Source organism: Myotis myotis, unplaced genomic scaffold (assembly GCF_014108235.1).
Source record: "Myotis myotis isolate mMyoMyo1 unplaced genomic scaffold, mMyoMyo1.p scaffold_m19_p_9, whole genome shotgun sequence".
NCBI lineage: Eukaryota > Metazoa > Chordata > Mammalia > Chiroptera > Vespertilionidae > Myotis > Myotis myotis.
This window is the reverse complement of record NW_023416401.1, coordinates 58,472,540-58,492,438: the sequence shown is the minus strand read 5'-3', so window position 1 is coordinate 58,492,438 and position 19,899 is coordinate 58,472,540. Positions and strand designations below refer to the sequence as shown.

Below are 19,899 nucleotides of genomic sequence, written 5' to 3'. Positions count from 1 at the left end.
GCACCGCCCTAGAGATCCAGCACAGAAGCTCTCCCACTGCAGACACAGCGGACTCTCATAGCCAGTTAGCCTGGAGGTCAAATCACCCCCGGTATTGCCGACAACAATCAAGGCTTAACTACAACAAGACTGCTCACAAAGACCACTAGGGGGTGCACCAAGAAAGCATAAAAAATGCGGAGACAAAGAAACAGGACAAAACTGTCAATGGAGGATATTGAGTTCAGAACCACACTTTTAAGGTCTCTTAAGAACTGTCTAGAAGCCGTCGATAAATGTAGTGAGATCCTCAAGAAATCTAATGAGACCCTCGATGTTATGATAAAGAACCAACTAGAAATTAAGCATACAGGGACTGAAATAACGAATACTATACAGACTCCCAACAGCAGACCAGAGGAGCGCAAGAATCAAGGCAAAGATTTGAAATGCGAGGAAGCAAAAAATACCCAACCAGAAAAGCAAAATGAAAAAAGAATCCGAAAATACGAAGATAGTGTAAGGAGCCTCTGGGACAGCTTCAAGCGAACCAACATCAGAATTATAGGGGTGCCAGAAGATGAGAGAGAGCAAGATATTGAAAACCTATTTGAAGAAATAATGACAGAAAACTTCCCTCACCTGGTGAAAGAAATAGACTTACAGGTCCAAGAAGCACAGAGAACCCCAAACAAAAGGAATCCAAAGAGGACCACACCAAGACACATCATAATTAAAATGCCAAGAGCAAAAGACAGAGAATCTTAAAAGCAGCAAGAGAAAGAAACTCAGTTACCTACAAGGGAGTACCCATACGACTGTCAGCTGATTTCTCAACAGAAACTTTGCAGGCCAGAAGGGAGTGGCAAGAAATATTCAAAGTGATGAATGCCAAGAACCTACAACCAAGATTACTTTATCCAGCAAAGCTATCATTCAGAATTGAAGGTCAGATAATGAGCTTCACAGATAAGGAAAAGCTAAAGGAGTTCATCACCACCAAACCAGTATTATATGAAATGCTGAAAGGTATCCTTTAAGAAGAGGAAGAAGAAGAAAAAGGTAAAGATATAAATTATGAACAACAAACATGCATCTATCAACAAGTGAATCTAAGAATCAAGTGAATAAATAATCTGGTGATCATAATAGAATCAGGGACATAGAAAGGGAATGGACTGACTATTCTTGGGGGGGAAAGGGGTGTGGGAGATGCAGGAAGAGACTGGACAAAAATCGTGCACGTATGGATGAGGACAGTGGGTGGGGAGTGAGGGCAGAGGGTGGGGCAGGAACTGGGAGGAGGGGAGTTATGGGGGGGGAAAAAGAGGAACAAATGTAATAATCTGAACAATAAAGATTTAATTAAAAAAAAAAAGAATATAAACAGGACCTAGCCAGTTTGGCTCAGTGGATACAGAGTTGGCTTGCAGACTGAAGGGCACGCACCTCGGTTGCAGGCTTGATTCTTCTGTACAGGAGGCAACCAATCAATGTGTCTCTCCCACATTGATATTTCTCTCTCCCCCCCCCCCCCACTCTCTCTTTCTCTCCTTCTCTCCCTCCTCCTCCTTCTCCCTTCCACTCTCTCTAAAAAATTAATAGAGCCCTAACTGGTTTGGCTCAGTGGATAGAGCATCAGCCTGCGGACTCAAGGGTCCCAGGTTTGATTCCAGTCAAGGGCAAGTACCTTGGTTGCAGACACATTCCCAGTAGGGAGTACGCAGGAGGCAGCTGATTGATGTTTCTCTCTCATTGATGTTTCTAACTCTCTATCCTTCTCCCTTCCTCTCTGTAAAATATCAATAAAATATATATTTTTAAAAATCAATGAAAAAATATCCTCAGGTGAGGATTAACAAAACAAACAAAGAATATAAACAGGGTTATCAACTTTCCAAGCTAGTTCCTCATCTCATTCTCATGACCATACTTATACTTATTTCTATAATCTCCCATTAGTTACTAAGCAGTTACAACAGGACAAATTCCCTAAAAGATAATTCCCGCTATAAATATGGAATATTCAGTTTAAATTGACAAATCTACCTCCATAAACAATTAGTCCTGCCCAATAAAATCTACTAGCAATAGCACGGTACAATGGAATGATCCCATCCTGCCTACCTCAACATTTCCTTTAGTAACTAAGATGGAGAAAAGCAAACATACTTATCAATTTGCAGAGGACAAGAAGATGGGTAGGAAGACAAATATGCTTGATGACCCAACAATGAACCAAAAATACTTCAACAAGCTGTTTCAAGGAGCTGAATCTAACGGAATGAATTTGAACAAGAATAAATCTAAGGTTCTGTAACTTGGCCTAAAAGAACAACTGTAGCCCTGGCCAGTGTTTCTCAGTGGTGAGAGCACTGGCCCACACACCAAAGGGTTGCATATATGATTCCTGGTCAAGGGCACATGTCTGGGCTGCAGGTTCAATCCCTGGCCCCAGTGGGGGCGCCTGCGGGAGGCTATTAATCAGTGTCTCTCTCACATCGATGTTTCTCTTTTTCTTTCGCTCTCTCTCTCTCCCCCCCTCCTTTCCCACTCTCTCTAAAAATCAATGGAAAAAATATCGTCAGGTGAGGATTAACAAAAACAAAAGTCTTACAGGCTTGAGTAATAGTATATGTTTTAAGGGAATCAAGAGGAAGTTGCTCCCCAAATTATTGTGATTTTAGATACAGTAATGGAAATATAGTATCTTCAATGTGTAAAGTAAGATTTCCTATTCAGCACAGATCAGATTCTAATAGGAATTCTGTCAATAGTTTGAACATTATATATATACTAGAGGCCCGGTGCACAAAAATTTGTGCACTCGGGGGGGGGGGAGGGGGGATCCCTCAGCCCGGCCAGTGCCCTCTCGCAGTCTGGGACCCCTCGGGAGATAACGACCTGCTGGCTTAGGCCTGCTCCCAGGTGGCAGCGGGCAGGCCTAATCCCTAGGTGCAGCCCCAGGTCGGGCTCAGAGCAGGGCTGACTGGGGAGTTGGGGCGCCACCCCTGTCATGCACAAAGCAGGGCAGATCGGGAGGTTGCGATGCCACCCTCAGTCACGCTCAGGGTAGGGCCAATTGGGGGGTTGGGGCACCGCCCCCTGTCACACTCAAGGCAGGGTCGATGGGCAGGTTGCGGCGCCACCCCGTCACGCACAGAGCAGGGTCAATCAGGGGGTTGGGGCACTGCCCCCTGTCACTTGCAGAGCAGGGCCCATCAGGGGGGTTGGGGCTCCATACCATGTCAGGCACAGAGCAGGATCGATCAGGGGGTTGGGGAGCTCCCCCGTCATGCACAGAGCAGGGCCCATCAGGGGGTTGGGACGCTGCCCCGTCACGCACAGAGCAGGGCCGATCAGGGGGTTGGGGCGCCGCCACTGTCACACTCAGGGCAGGGTCAATGGGGAGGTTATGGCTCTACCCCGTCACACACAGAGCAGGGCCCATGGGGGGGGGGGGGGGTTGGGGTGCTGCACCCTGTCACACACAGAACAGGGCCGATCAGGGGGTTGGGGAGCTCCCCCTTATCAGGTACAGAGCAGGGCTGATCAGGGGGTTGGGGCGCCTTCCCCTGTCACGAACAGAGCAGGGAGGATAGGGAGGTTGTGGCCCCGCCCCCTGTCACACACAGAGCCGCAGGGTGATCAGAGGGTTTGGGCGTTGCCCCCTGTCACGCTGATCCCGGTGCCAGGAGGCCTCGCGGCTCCACTGATCCCGGTGCTGGGAGGCATATTACCCTTTTACTACATAGGATAGAGGCCTGGTGCACGGGTGGGGGCCAGATGGTTTGCCCTGAAGGGTGTCCTGGATCAGGTTGGGGGTCCCCACTGGGGTGCCTGGCCAGCCTGGATGAGGGGATGATGGCTGTTTGCAGCTGGTCACACACCCTTCAGGGTGGGGGGTCCCCACTGGGGTGCCTGGCCAGTCTGGGTGAGGGGCTGAGCGCTGTTTTCAGGCTGGCGGGTGAATGAAGCTCCCAACCGCTCCTGTTTTTCTTTTCTTTTTTATTCTGGGCCAGCTTTAGCTCTGAGGCTTGGCTCCAGCTCTTAGGCCTCCGCTGCTGAAAGCAGGTTTCTGGCCTTTGTTTACCTTCTGTATTTGAAACAATGTTGCGATCCTGCTGGCTGAAGCCCGGCCGACTAAAGCAGGTTTCTGGGGTTTTGTTTAGCTTCTGTATTTGTAACATAGTTGCTTAGAGTTGCAGCTCAGAGGCCGCAGCGGCAGGCAGGGAACGTTGGAGTCCTCCATCACTGAAGCAAGCAAGCCTCATGTTCGCTTTAAGCTGCCTGGCTGCCGGCCGCCATCTTGGCTGGCAGTTAATTTGCATATCGCCCTGATTAGCCAATGGGAAGGGTAGTGGACGTACACTAATTACCATGTTTCTCTTTTATTAGATAGGATCTGGGACCCTTCAGTCCACAGGCCGACACTCTATCCACTGAGCCAAACCAGCTAGGGCTGAACATTATATTTTTAAGAGACAAAAGGAAGAGATGAAAGATCAGAAGATATTTAACCTGGAAAAAAACCAGGAGAGTTGCCTTAATATTGCAGAACAGTAATTAGACTGCTCAAGAGTTAGAATCAGAACCAATGGGAGGGCCACAGAAAGAGAAAGAATTACTCAGCATTGAATATTGAAAGTAGAACTTTCTAACAGGGGAGTTTCTGAAAATTCAAATAATGGAATGAATAACCTCAAAAAATAGAGAACTGCTGATTTTTGAAGGGTGAATACATATTTTGTGGGAACTCAGCCACGTGACTACCTGGTCTTTAATGTCTCTTCCAACCTTGGGAATTGCTGATGCTATGATTCTAAAGTTGCACCTCTGAACCCAACTTGTAACTAAGAAATAACACTTTGTGACAATAAAAACAGGTCATGGAAAAAGATTTGGCCACTTTATATGATATAGGGCATATTCCAAGGCAGAAACAAACTGGGGAAAATTCAGTCCTTTTCATAAGATTTTTTCTTAAAGCTAATCAAATCACTCATGTCAGCCTCTCACCTGAAAAGAGCTGTGTGTTTTGATGCTTGAGTGTCGTCAGAGGCCAATTCATCAACAGCAATAGTGAGGTAATGGAATTCTTCGTTTATTTGAAAATTCTGTAGTTTGTTAATACACCTGCCCTCTGAGGTTTAAAAGGCACGGATTTTCTCAGACCATAAACTTACTAACTATATTAACATGGGGTGAAATGTTTTTTTTTGTTTCAGAGTTGTTTGTTCTATAGCCATTACAGATAACAGGTAGGCTCAAATGGTCATCTGGGTAGGAAAGATCAAGCAAATTGAAGACACTTTCAAGATTGCCCTCGCACAATTCACTCGAACATAAATTGAGTTCCTACTGTGTGAGGGAATATATATGGGGATTATCAGAGTGATGGTTAAAAAAAAAGCCCATCTTCCAGATAGCAGTTAGTTTCCCCAGGGAGACAAAATCCACCATATATACAAAGAGTCCTAAAAGAGAATGTTGTAAGTATCCCAAAAAAAGTACAAAGCGCAATTGAGTTTGAGAGGATTACTTTTGGCTGAGTGGGATCAGAGAAAGCTTCATGGGATTTGGAAAGATGAGCTGAAGTTGGATAGATAGAGACAAAAAATAAATAAAGAGAATTTCCAGCAGATGGAACATTATGAGCAGAGCAATGGAAGAGCTCAACACATGTAAAGAAACAATGCTTTTGTGGTAGGGCAGGTATAGGAAACAGAAAAATGTGCCAGAGAGGTCATAAAAGGCTTTGAAATGCCATGCTAAAAAAGTCTGGACTTTACTCAGTAGACAATGGAGAGCCAGGAAGAAGGAGTATAATAACATTAGCACCTTGGCACTGATAGCAGATGAGTCTCTGAGAAGTTAACCCTTTCTCCCCAGCCTCAACCCTGTAATCAAACATTAATATCACCAGGGCTGGAAAAATGACAAATTTATGCTTACTTGAACAGAACTATGGTATTCAGAATAGTCTGATCCAGAAATATAAGAGCTACACAACCAGCAAAATTTGTTATAACCTGTATCTATTTTTGCTGATACTAACAGTTTAGAAAACACAGTATGGATTCAAACTGCTAAATAAAAGGAGGGCAAATTCAAATTATTCTGTAAACATTGTGCCTGATTAGTTCAATAGACACTTAATTGATGTAAAACACTTTCAAATATAAAGCTCTATGGCAAATTTCATCACACGTAACTAAAGTTATAAAATCAAAACAAAGAATCAGTCTTCTCATCAACAGGAAGTCTAATGAAGATTCCCATCAGTTCAAACGGGGAAAATAAGATACTAATAATCCACAGGGCTGTCCATTCACCAGCACCATATTCAGCTAATTAAAAGCTAAACTAATTTTCCCCCTGGGTTTGTGAATCAAATTCTCTAGGTAGTTAAGGACAGAATGTAGTCCTGTTGTGAAGAACTTCTGTGTTTTCCTCTTCAAGGAAAAAGCACAGCACAAGGCAGAGCCCACAAATTAGACAGTCAGATGCCTGGAATGTCCAGACCAAGCAGCCAAAGGCCAATTCTTAGGTCACCTGACCTTATAGCTTACACATTCAGTCTATTCCTTTCTTTCTCTACTAACTGCTTTGAATAAGTAATACTTGCACATGGTAACAGAAACTAAGTCTCCTTCCTGCCCACATCCCGCAGCAACCCTCCCTGTTCCTCTCCCTAAACCAGTGATGGCGAACCTATGACACGCGTGTCAGAGGTGACACGCGAACTCATTTTTTTGGTTGATTTTTCTTTGTTAAATGGCATTTAAGTATATGAAATAAATATCAAAAATATAAATATTTGTTTTAATATGGTTGCAAATATCAAAAAATTTCTATATGTGACACGGCACCAGAGTTAAGTTAGGGTTTTTCAAAATGCTGACACGCCAAGCTCAAAACGTTCGCCATCGCTGCCCTAAGGCAACCATAGTAAGTAGTTTCTTAGGAATCCTTCCACATATAACCCACCAACGTACATGAACATGTATTCTTTTTATATAAATGGTAGCCTCTTTTTTCCCCATTTCTCATAGTGACAGCCATTCTACACACACTGTTCTTATGTTGAGAAAATACTTAATCTGCTACAAAAAGATGAAGGTGAAGAAATCGCAACTCTAACTCTGTTTCAACCACAAATACCACAGTCACCCCAGTGAAACTATTTTTTAGATCCCAGAGATAATAGATTTCCACTAACTGACATAGTAATTGTTAGGATAACATCTGATCGAGACTGAATTCAACTTATCTGGCAATTTTTCCTATTCTAAAAATGACGAAGAAATCGGAAGAAAAAAATCCTTAATAGCAAAAATAAATATAATTAACAGCTAACACAACTATGCACCAGGCACTGTGCTGTGATAGAGAAGCATTATTTCATTGAATCCTTATAACAACTCTACTAGACTGGTATTCTTCTTGTCTCCATCTTACAGATGAGGAAACTGAGTCGTAGAGAAGTAACTTGCCCAGAGTTATAAGCCTAGTAAGTATCAAAGGAGATCTAAATCCTGGTCATCTGGTCCCAGAGTCTTATTGTTTGTCTGCCTTCTTTAATAACTAGAAGAAACCCTCCAGATTCCATTTCCTCTATTTTTTCATTTAATCCTCACAAGGGCAGTGATTTAAGTTTTAAAACTAGCGTCACATTAGAAATAGCATATCGGAAGGGGGAAAAAGACTGGCTAACTTGAGACAAGCATAATTACAACAACAAAAAGTAACTCCTGGCAGCCTAACAGGAAAAAAAGAAACTAAAAATTTATTTAAAACAGACTCAAAAAATAGTACAACTCAGGTTGTACTATTAATACAGGGAAGGTAAACCTACCCAGTGCAATTCAAAGAAGACAGCCTGCCAAAAATCAGTAAAAGTACCAGGACCTCCTGGATCATCCAGAAGATGTTAAAGTATGTTAGAAAGTGAAAAGAAAATGAGTGAAACAAATTCAAAATGGTAAACAAAAACAAAAAAGGATGTGATGATCACTCCTGGTATCCACTGCAAAACAAAACTTGTCACAGGCTCTAACTAAACAACAATAGTGTTTGAGTCATTAAGTAAACTACTCTACAACAAGTGAGAATACTAGGTTTAAAGAAAAGAACAGAAAAGCTCTACTCCAATACACATCATGGATACATTTCTCATAATAAATGCTTAATTAAATGTTGACATGTCAAATTACATTTTGCTCCTGATTCAATTTCATAATTTCAGAGCTGTTCTGGAAGGAAGAGGTAAGGAGGGAGGGAAAACTTTCATGTTAAAATATAATAAAAATTGCCCTTAAGAATGCTAAATAAACTTTAAAAGAGACAATCGTCTACTCAGTTTTGCTGTGAACCTAAAACTGCTCTAAACATATAGTCTATTTATAAAAATATTTTTAAAAAGAGACCATCTAGATTAGGACAACAAAAATATTTTTTTAAATATATTTGATTGATTTCAGAGAGAAAGGGAGAGGGAGAGAGAGATAGAAACACCAATGATGAGAGAGAGAATCATTGATCAGCTGCCTCCTGCATGCCTCACACTGGGGATTGAGCCTACAACCCGGGCATGTGCCCTGACCAAGAATTGAACCATGACCTCCTAGTTCATAGGTTGATGCTCAACCACTGAGTCATGCCGGCTGGGCAGGACAACAAAAATATTTTAAAATGAAAACTGATTACCTAGAAGAAGTATATTAAAATAATAAAAGACTGAATGTTTAAAAAACAGAAAGAGCCCGGCTGGTGTGGCGTGGTGGCTGAGTATCGACCTATGAATCATGAGGTCAGCATTCAATTCCCAGTTAGGACACATGCCTGGGTTGTGGGCTCGATCCCCAGTATAGGGCATGCAGGAGGCAGCTGATCAATGATTTTCTCTCATGATGGATGTTTCTATCCCTCCCTCCCTCCCTCTGAAATAAACAAAAACATATTTAAAAAACAAAACAAAATAGAAAGACAATCTGATAATTTAAAAAAATTCTTGCATTAATTAACTTAGTCATTCACTTATCAAGTATTTACTAAGCACCTGAGTATAGATTTAATCTGTGCATGAACTATTATTCTCTGTCTAGGAACAATTCCAGTTGCCCATCCAAGCTTGATAATGTTCTTAAACCTAAAATTTATTATTGAGGTTTCAAGCTTCACAGTACTATCCCTATCTCTCAGTGATTCCAGTGGCTCATAAATAATACTGATCTCTTTTACATATAAGGAAAGCAAATAATCCAGCTAGCAAAGAAAAAAAGGAGTGTTCAAGCCCTAATCCAATCTCTCCCTAATATCTCTAAAAGGCAAGCACAGAGATGAGAAAAGAAAAGGTTAGTCTTAACTGACCAGGAAAATCAAAATATAAAGGGCTAAGATATAAATCTGTCTTGTGGCAAATAACTTATTAAGTCCTCTAATATGAGATTTGTCACTGCAAGATGCTTTTGCATTCACTATGTCTTTCAATCTACCTAACCACCTGTCTAGACAAAACTGATCCTCTGAGGAGGTTAAGTAACAAGGTTGCACAGTGGTGAAGAGAGCAGTTGGAATGAAGTCTTAGCTTCCCTGCCCCCTCTCTCCCCCAAAACCACAGTATCTCCCAGCAGTGTCAGCATTGGCTGTTTCCCCCATTTTGTGACAGCACAGGTCCAAGAGCCCCTTCCTGCTGGATCAAACAAGGAGGAAGACAACATTGCCTGCAGAGTTCAAAGAAACGAGACTTTCCTAGCCATGCTTTCCTCCTCTCTGCCTAAATCTGGGAGAAAAGAATTCTTGTTATTCCTGAGGCTGACCTCCTGCCATGTCCTGGCAGCTCAGAGCATCCTGTCTCGCTTGCTCTGCTTGGGCCTCTGACAATGCCAGTTGTGTTTTGGCCTTGTTTCTCCCTCATGGTAGTTTATACGCTGCTCAGAGCAGATTTGATTTGAATTAAATAAAGACTAGTGGGCACTCAGGCAGGTTTGTCACTCTGGCTGTTACGAAGGAATCCCAAAGGGGACTTTCGTGTAGTTTGTTTCCTGTACTCTGCCACCACCTAAAGCCAAGAAAGCAGAGCCTACATGGCCACACTCAAGTCTCAGCAATGTGCTAATGAATGAGTTTATTTATTTGTGAACTGGCATGCTGACTCTTTCCCAGGGCTGTGTACATGGCTATCTCCACCTGGTTTCCTAAACTCCCTCTCCACGAAGCCTAACCTTTATGTGGGGAACATAGAGGCCAGAGGGACAGTTGGTGGGCAAACAGACAAGTGGGGTGGGGCACTTCCTGAAGTCATCTCACCTGACAGTGAGCCTCCTCCAAAAGCTACACCTGGCCTAAGGCCTGCCTGTCAAATCCACTATAAAGAACAAGCTTATGGGTAGCAGGTACCAGTGTTCACAGGTTATGCAATGTTAGTAAAATGATGCTGCATAGATCTTTGGTTTGTGCTAAAAGCTACATGTGTGAGTGTTTGAACAGAGTGACTCTGGCTGCAGGCAGGAGGGAGAAAAAGGTGTGCACATGGCCAGGGCTCACCATATATAGCAGGTCTGGAGCTGCTGGAATCCAGCATGAGCTTGAAAGCCCTACAGCTACATCAAAACTGCAGTGATGGTTTTAAAGAGCCCTCTTGCAAAGGCCAGGAGTGTCTGCCAGGGCAGTTCTCTGGCTGGACTGAGACTGTTTTCCAACCCCTTCCCACCCCCACACTTTACTTCTCTTCCTTCCCAAAGGTTTCTTCCTCTAGGCTTATAAAAACATTTCAGTGTTTCCCCACCTTAAAATAAAAAAATAACAAAATGCCCCCCATTCTGCAGCGATCATCCTCTCATCCATTTTTTTTTCAATTGAAACATCTTAAAAAATAGTTTAAAATTACTTCTCCTCCTCTTAATAATAACGCCTTAAGACACATGTTCTCTGGTTACAGCCCCCAGAGGCCACTGTAACTGCTTTCCTTGACCATCCCCAGGAAGCCCCCTTCCCCCTGTGCTCCCATAAGATCTGTATGTCTGCTGAATGCACTTATCACCCTGTACTATTTTCAGGTTTATTTGTTGCCTCGCCTAGGACACAGATAGTAAGTGCCAAGAAACACACTTTTATATAGTTGATGGTCGGTGCTATGCTGTTCTTATTCAGAGGAAGAACCCCTCATCGTCCCCATGACCACTAAAAGGGACACTCCAGCAGGAAGCAGTGTTGCAGAAGAAGCAGTTCACATAACTTTGGATTTGAGTTTGGATCCTTCATTACTGGTAATGAGGACTGAGACAAATCCCTTAAAATTTCCCAAATTGTCTTCTCATTTGTAAAATGGGGTATCTGGACTAGATCGATGGTGTGTGTGTTTTTTGTTTTGTTTTGGGGTTGTATTTTTGCTAATCCTCATCCAAGGATATTTTTTCCATTGATTTTTAGAGAGAGTGGGAGGGAGGATAAAAGAGAGAGAAACATTGATGTGAGAGACACACATAGATCGGTTGCCTCCCCTATGCACCCAACGGAGGCCAGATTGAACATGCAACCCAGGTACATGCCCTTGACCAAGAATCGAACCTGCAACACTAGGGTGAGCGGGACAACGTTCAAACCCCTAAGAAACACTGGCCAGGGCTAGATTTCTGGTTTTTAAACTATGTTCAGAGTTTCCATGGAGGTATGTAAGGGCATGTTGTAAAGACCTGAAGTGAGCAGATCATTCCCACTTCTTTAGCCCAAGTAGCAATTCTTTGATCTATTCAAACATTGTGGCTGAGCATAAAACTTCACTAAAAAAACACACACAACTCTGCTGGTAAAAAGATCGAAAACCACTAGGTCTCTCTGCCTGGAATGCTTTGTCATCTACTCTTTGACTTGCTAACTTCTAGTCATCAATCAGTGATGACCTCCCTGACTGACCCACACCCCCAACTAAATTATGTACCCCTCTACTCCCACAGAGCCCTATCATTTCCTCTCAGAGCACCTATCCCAGTTGTATTTTATTAATGATTTGTTTATTGTCGCTCTTCTAAACTACCTGTGAGGGCAAGGAACAAATCTGCTGCATATAGTAGTTTCAATTACAGGATAATTGCTATAATTTTATGAATTTATGTTAAAGAATAAGCAAGGATTTATGTTAAAAGAATTATGGATAAAGGATTATGTTAAAAGGATTTATGTTAAAGAATTACTTAACTCAGTAATAATATTAATTTATATTAAGTATTATTAAATTAATAAATAATTATTTAATTAGTTACTTTGGTCGTTTTAATTACCAATGAGGAAAACAACTTAATACTTTGAGCTAGCCACACTTAAATTTCCTCTCCACCAGGGACTAATTAGTTCTTTGGCCAAGTTTTCTGGCTTCTCTAAGTTTCTGATCCCTCATATGTAAAACAGAAATATAGTAGTTGTAAGAATGTGTGAGATATGTAAATAAATAAAAGGTAATATATATAAAGGACCCAATACTTATTATATTTGATACACGACTTTAAAATAATTTTTTAAAATACAAAATGCATTTTACTCCCTCTCCATTCCATCTCCATTATAGGCATATTCTAATTTTATTTGTCCCATTGCATTTTCTAAATTTAATTTTTCTAAAATTAATTTGTGCATTTATAAGGTACCAGTGTTTCATAACAAACTTTAATAGGGAGTCCCTACAAATATTTATGTTAACATTTTTAACACCAACATAAATTCCAACTATAGACACGCTCCACCACCCAAAGAAACTCAAGTAGGAGTAGAGGTTTGCCACTCTCGCCTGATCAACAGGTATGGCCACTGCCCTAGCCTGGTCAGCTGCGGACAGAAGAGTCCCAGGTTCAATTCCGATCAAGAGCACATGCCCGGGTTGCAGGCTCCATCCCCAGTAGGGGGCGTGCAGGAGGCAGCCAATCAATGATTCTCTCTCATCACTGATGTTTCTAACTCTTTCTCCCTCTTTGTTCCTCTCTGAAATCAATAAAAATATATTAAAAAAAAAACAAAACAGGCATGGCCAGGACTCTTCCAATTGCCACAGGAGCCAAGTCAGATCTGAGGCCATCAATTATTTTATAAACATTTATTGATGAAAACAAAGAGTTAAGAAATGGGACTGAGCAGAAGAAATAGCTTATTTGCATATCTTTCTTAAAAGGTAATAATTTCATCATCCACAAAGAAGATTGATACATACATGGTAAAATATATATAAATGTTATGTGATGAGTGCTGTAATAGAAATAACCAAAATACTAAAGAAACACAAAAGAGGACTAACTGCTTTCAGAGGGCATGAAAGGCTTCAAAGAAGAGATGATATCTGAGTTGCATAATGAATGAAAAATAGAGGAGTTTGTCAGGTGGACAGGAAAAAGGCCTTTTACTAGTAGGCTGAAGAAACCTTTGTACAGAAGACCTGATATTTCTATTATATAGTTTTGCTTTTTTTGCAGAGGAAAGAGTGGTGGTGGTGGTGGTGCTACCTAGAATGGCAACAAATGAGACTAGTAAAGGAGTGGCATATTTGGTGGGATAGAAATGTCATGCTAAAAAACATACATTATCCTGAGAACAATGGAGAATATTAAGGATTTGTGTGTGTGTGTGTGTGTACTGATCCAATGTGCATTGAGAAGCATTGATTAATACTAAATATCATTAGTATTTACTGACACAGGGAGAGGGAAGGTTGTAGGCCAAAGACCAGTTTTCAGGTACTACTGCTTATAACCCAATAAATCAATTGAATGTGTGACATCTTGAATTTTTGTTTAACATGAATTCAAATGAAATAGAAAATATCAGAGATTATCTTTTGTAAAGATAAGTTTTACAAAACTATTGTATCAGATACATATGTGTGCTCTGAGTCACAAAGTAAAATGATGTATTTGTACTAAGTTTTTGGTTAAAAAAAGTTTGAGTTGGCCTGGCCAGAGTGGTTCAGTGGTTGAGCATCTACCTATGAACCAGGAGCTCATGGTTCGATTTCTGGTCAGGGTACATGTTCGGGTTGTTGTGGGTTTGATCCTCAGTGGGGGACATACAGGAGGCAGCTAGTCAGTGATTCTCTCTCATCACTGATGTTTCTATCTCACTCTCACTCTCCCTTCCTCTCTGAAATCAATAAAAACATATATATATATACCAGTGGCCCAGTGCACGAATTCATGCACAATGAAAGGAAATTAATTAGAAGAAATATTTTAATATCGCTATTCCCCTTTTTTCTATAATAGAAGTGTCAGAGATGAAAGAAAATTAGTAAAATGTATATGAAAATTATAAAGTGATTAATAAACAATAACAACATGATATAACAACAACAAGGACATGATATAAAAAGAACAAAAACATAATATATAAACAACATTGATAAAAACAATGACTGATAAATTGATTAAACTTAATCTAACACTGAGGTCAGTGTCAGACGGGGACAAATCAATTCTTGGAACCAGAACAACCTCTCCTCCGCAGATCCTGTTAATACTTCAGCTCCGATTATGTTAGGTCGCAATCTTTTGATAATAAATCTAGTACCATTACAAAGACCCCATATACTATTAGGATTTCTCAGTAGCATGATGATTGCACTTACTTTCAATTCTAATTTATGACACGGCATTCCCGAAGGAGTAATACTTTTAAGAAATTGGATGGGAAAATTTTCCTTTTCAGCATCATCTGTTGAATCTAGTATTATTGTCGATTACACTGTCGTCTCTCAGTCTTAATGCAATATCCGTTCCCGAGCCTTTTTCACCATGTGGGAAACGAATAAGATAGGTCATTGCATCTAATGTAGGAAACAGGATATTGATCTGTTTCATCTTAGTGGCATTCGGATTATTGGGATCTGGTTTACAGTGAATGAGCAAGTCCCTTTCAAAAGGAGGTCCTCCATCTTCGTTTCTGAATATGACGGCAACTTCAGTTACATGGTGATAATTATATCTACCCGGATCACTGTTACGATCATATTTAATCACCATTGTTACTTCCGTGCGACACCGCCTCTTATATAGATAGATTTTTAAAAAGTTTGAATTGGTGACTGGTGACTAACCAGATGAAGGGAATGAGGGAAAAGTCAAGGAGGACTCCCAGGTTTCTGGTGTGGGCACCCGAATGGATCATAATGCCACTGACCAAGACAGGGAACAGAGGAGGAGACCTGTTTTTATCAAGTCCTTGTGGGGATACTGGATAGCCCAGACAGCAACCTCTCTCAGCACTGTTTCAGCAGCTATAGTCAATACTAATCCTGTTCAGCAAAGACAAAGGACACATCGGTCATTGCAGTTACAAGTTCACATAAATACACAACTGATAAGGGCCTTCTGGAAGAGTCCCAATCCTAAATCCCAATACACAGAAAAACTTGGGAACCAGAGAAAGCAGACAGGATAAGGGAAAGATCAACACCTTCTCCAGGGAACTAACAGGATGTGAGAAATCCTGCCCCTGTTCTAAGAGCCAGCAGGGAGCCACTACCCTTGGGAACCCAATCAAGCTTTCTGGAGAGTCCACTGCCAGGGTATCCTGTTTATTAGGCAATTTGGTTTTTTTGGTGTTTTTTGTTTGTTTTGTTTTGTTTGCGGGGAGGGATTCTTGCTACTTTAATGATTGCTTTCTAAGCTTCACCAGCTCTCATACACACTACCACCACAGGAGGCATTTCAATCCCTATATATCTCTAGCAAGAACACTGAGCTTATAATATTGGATTCGGCTATCCCTTGGTTATCCTCCTTGGAGCTTCAGGCTAACAGAAAAGGGATAGAAGAACACAGCTTCTCCACAGACTTGGGGTGAATCCATTAATCCTCCTAATAAATTTTGCCATTTTAGCCATTTGAAGTGTACAATTTAGTGGCATTAATTACATCAACAATGTTACGTAACCATCACCACTGTTTTTAAAACTTATCATCAAACCGAACAATCCCTTACCATTAAACAGGAATTCCCAATTCCTTTCTCCTCTCAGCCCCTGATTACCTCTCATCTACTTTCTGTCCCTATGAATTAGTTTATTCTAGGTATTTCACAGAAGTGGAATGATACAATATTTGTCTTTTGTGTCTGGCTTATTTCACTTTCCATGTTGATCTGTGTTTTGCTTTTGAGATCCCCTCAACCTAAAATGCCCCCTCTTCTCTGACAGAAATTTTCCTCACTCTTCATGGTGCATCTCAAATGTCACTTCTACCACAGGGCCACTCTTCGTTTTCTTTTCTTTTTTTTAAATCCTCACCCACGGATATTTTTCCATTGATTTTTAGAGAGAGTGGAAGAGAGAGGAAAAGACAGAGAAATATCGATGTGAGAGAAACACATCTATTGGTTGCCTCCTGCATGAGCCCTGACCAGGGACCAGGCCAGGGAGGAGCCTGCATCAGAGGTACGTGCCCTTAACCAGACTCAAACCCAGGACCGTTTGGTCCGCAGGCAAATGCTCTATCCACTGAGCCAAACCAGCTAGATGCCAGAGGCACTCTTTATCCAACAGCCCCCCCTCTAATCCTCTCCGACCAAATCTGGATTTAGTCTCATCTCCTTGTACTTGCATAGTGCCTGCTGTTACCTTGGGCACATCACTTGTTTCACTGTCATCCATTACAGGCAATTGTACTTGCATCTGTTTTCCACTAGACTAAGTTTCCTGAAGGTGCACACCATGTCATATCCTTCTCTCCAATACCCCACAATCCTTAACACACAGTAGGTCCTCAATCAGAGTTTGCTGGTTCAAACTGAAAAGCTAGTGATTCATTCCACCAAAGCCTGCAGATCATGAGAGCTAAGGGAGGCAGAGTGGAGGGGAAATCAAGGTAGATTCGAAGCAGACAGCCTCCCTCCTCCCACTTAACTGGTGGTGGTACTCCCTACTGCTCTAAGAAATTAAACCAACCTCGCAAGGAAGGCTCAGCAGACATGTTTGGAAATGGTGGTCAACTTAAAAGAGCTGCAAGTAGTTTCAAGGTTCTCCCAGCTGCTATTAGTCAGGTATTGACCTTGGGATGTGGTCACAGGGATTATATATTTTATTTTGCCATCCACTCCCTCTAACACTCTGATACGTCTAGCTATATGGGCAATAAAGAGTCTTTCATACGGCCTCTGAATATTATCTTTGAGCTCCTCTGGGAACAGCCTAGCCTCTCAATCCTCCCACTTTTCCAGTGAGTAATTCCACAGTGCCACCTCTGCAGTCCTCCCCTCTTGAAAAAGTAGTTTTTCTCTCATTATATCTAGCTTCCCTGCCTGAAGCTTTTCCTAACCTTCACCATTCAGACAGAAGGTAATTTGCCTTCTCAGCTGCCTGATTTAAAAGACATGGTATATTTCAAAGAAACAGGTAGAACTAGTAAAGGTTTTGATAGTTGTGGCTTCCTCTGTGATCCCATAAGCACTACATACTCGGATTTATTATAGAACTTAGCCATTAATTTACAACTGACCACTGTACATGTCTTATCTCCCTCACTAGACTGTGAGCTTCTTAGAACTATTGCTAGTTTCCAGCAAACTTCCCAGGACAGTGTGCATGCAATAAACTACCAGCTTAAAAAAAATAATAACATAAAATGCACTGCTACCTAAGGTCCCTTAGCCAATCTCAGTGACTGAGTTCAGAAGAAGAAATATTTCAGAAGTGATCAAAACCAAAAAGTCTTTATATAGTAGTCAGTTCTGTGATGCAAAGCTCAGCTGAAGGGAGTCTCAAACAAGGGTCCTTTTGACAGGGCAACCATTACCTACGTTCCTCAGATACTCACTATGGTCAAAGTAGTAAACTTAGTTCTCCAGAATTTACTTTCCCAAGACCTGGCAGTTCAATAAATACATTCCCCAGCCCCCACTTCAATGTCTCTCCTATATCCTTCTGACCTTTAATACTGTGTAACATTAGATGAAAAATTAATTTTTTTTGGCTACTTATTTTGCAGCTGAAGAAAAAATATACTGTTTAAGGTGTTAAATATTTTTACATGCAACAAACCTGGCATGAATCTAACCTGTATGCACATTTTAGAGGTACAGGCGTAAATGTCAGTGCTATAATTTGTTATAGGTTTCTGATGACCAGCAATGAAAATGACCACGAATTCTCACAATTTAAACCACTTTTACGTAAATGTGAACTTTCCTAAAACAGCCAAGGGAAAGAACTTTCCATCTAAGCTCATAGAGTCTCTTAGAGATACTGATAGAATTGTTCACTGGGTTAGATGTTCTTTGAGAAAATCCTACAAATATTAGCTTCTTTCTGGGACTATGCTTTGACCTTTAATAAAAATGTGCTTCAAGACACCAATTATTAAAATGAAAGATCAGTTTTTAATGCCTGAACAACTGCCATTTCATATAATCAGCCCTGGTGGAGGCTGTAAGTTACAAATCAGCAGCATTTGAAAAAAATATATTTGGCAACTTCACTTAAATTGCTCACTTACCAGACATGAAGAAGAGTTATAAGAAACCATGAATTGAATGTATCAGGCATCTGACACCCTAGAAAATAACAATAAAGTATAAATATGTATGGTTCCAGCAGAGAAATATTGACTATATTTTAAATACTGGTAAGAATTTGTTCAACTAAAATATATGGCAGTTATAGTACTTTCTGATTATACTATCAGAGTAGTCCAGGGGAACCACAGGGCAAGACCACAAGTTCAAAGAGCATTGAATGTAGTGAGACAACCAGCCTTCTAGTCCCTGTTATCACCTTGCAGTTCAGTTTTGGGCAAGTCAATTCTCTTCTCAGAGCCTTAATTTTCTCACTTTGTGTAAGTGGCCTAAATGATTTTGATGGTTCCTTCCAACTTCCATATAATTCTGCTATTTTCCCTTCCTGGTCTCAAATTCTTCTGGAAAACTAGGCAGGCAACACCTTGTCTATTCCTCTTAAGCATAGGCTTTTTCACTTGAGCCCCACTGAGAAGTCTTAAGTTCTTCTAGTCTCCTTTCCTTAAGGGTGACCCAGTGTGATTCACCTAAAATAAATAATCAGGAGAAAGAAATGGGATCTAGGAAGCTGTATCTGAGTAAGAAAGCAGACCATTTCTAACAAAAAGCTGTTCATCACCTCCAGGAATGACAAAACTTGGCAGGACTTCTCCTTGGTTTAAGATACCAAAAATCAGGTCAGTGCTTAAGCATCCAAGCCTCTTAATTTTCAGATCTCTAAGAAATGCCTCTGACTGGATGAGGGGGGTCCTTCATTGAATGTACTCTCTTTATTACATGATGGGGAGAAAAGCTGAAGAAGAGGATAAAGAAAAAAAAAGAATCAGTGGATAGTCTGTCATATGGAGCAATGACTCAAGAAATAAGTGGAATCTTCTGCCTTTCATGAAACAATGAAGTTCACAATGTACTAGATAACCAATAGGGGTCATTAGGAGAGAAAACACAGAACAGGACCTCTGTGAGGTATACTAACACACCAATAATAATAAAAAGCTATAATTCATTGTGGGCTTACATGTGCCAGATATTAATAATAGGTGTTTTACATGCATTGGCTCAATGAGTCCTCCCAACAATCCTATGAAGTGGATATTGATATTATCCCCATTTGACAGGTCAGAAAACAGATGCTTAGAGAGATCCGAACAATTGTCCAACATCACAGCTATGAAATAAATGAGACATGTGGGATCAAATTCAGATCTGCTTGATGCCAGGTACTGTGGTCTTAATTGCCAACTGTATCTCTAATACTAATATCAGAAACTAACATTCACTAAGGGCCCATACTACATGCCAGGTCCACTTCTGGTCACATCAATACATTATCTCACTTAATCCTCACTTTATCCCTGAAGGGAGGCATTATAATCCTCATTCTAGAGATGAGGAAATGGGCTCAAAAAGGCTAAGTAACTTGCGGGCAGC

The 19,899-nt window shown here is 41.0% G+C and overlaps 1 protein-coding gene across 7 annotated transcripts in view; it reads right to left on the bottom strand.

The window, feature by feature from the left end:
• The window catches only part of LOC118662961 (ubiquinol-cytochrome-c reductase complex assembly factor 1), a 114,499-nt gene that overhangs the window by 43,829 nt on the left and 50,771 nt on the right, over positions 1-19,899 (bottom strand). For all 7 annotated transcript variants that reach the window (XM_036322113.1, XM_036322115.1, XM_036322114.1 and 4 more), the window contains one exon: positions 18,450-18,507. In XM_036322113.1, coding sequence (XP_036178006.1) covers positions 18,450-18,507 — 58 coding nt within the window. The remainder of the gene's footprint in view (positions 1-18,449; positions 18,508-19,899) is intronic.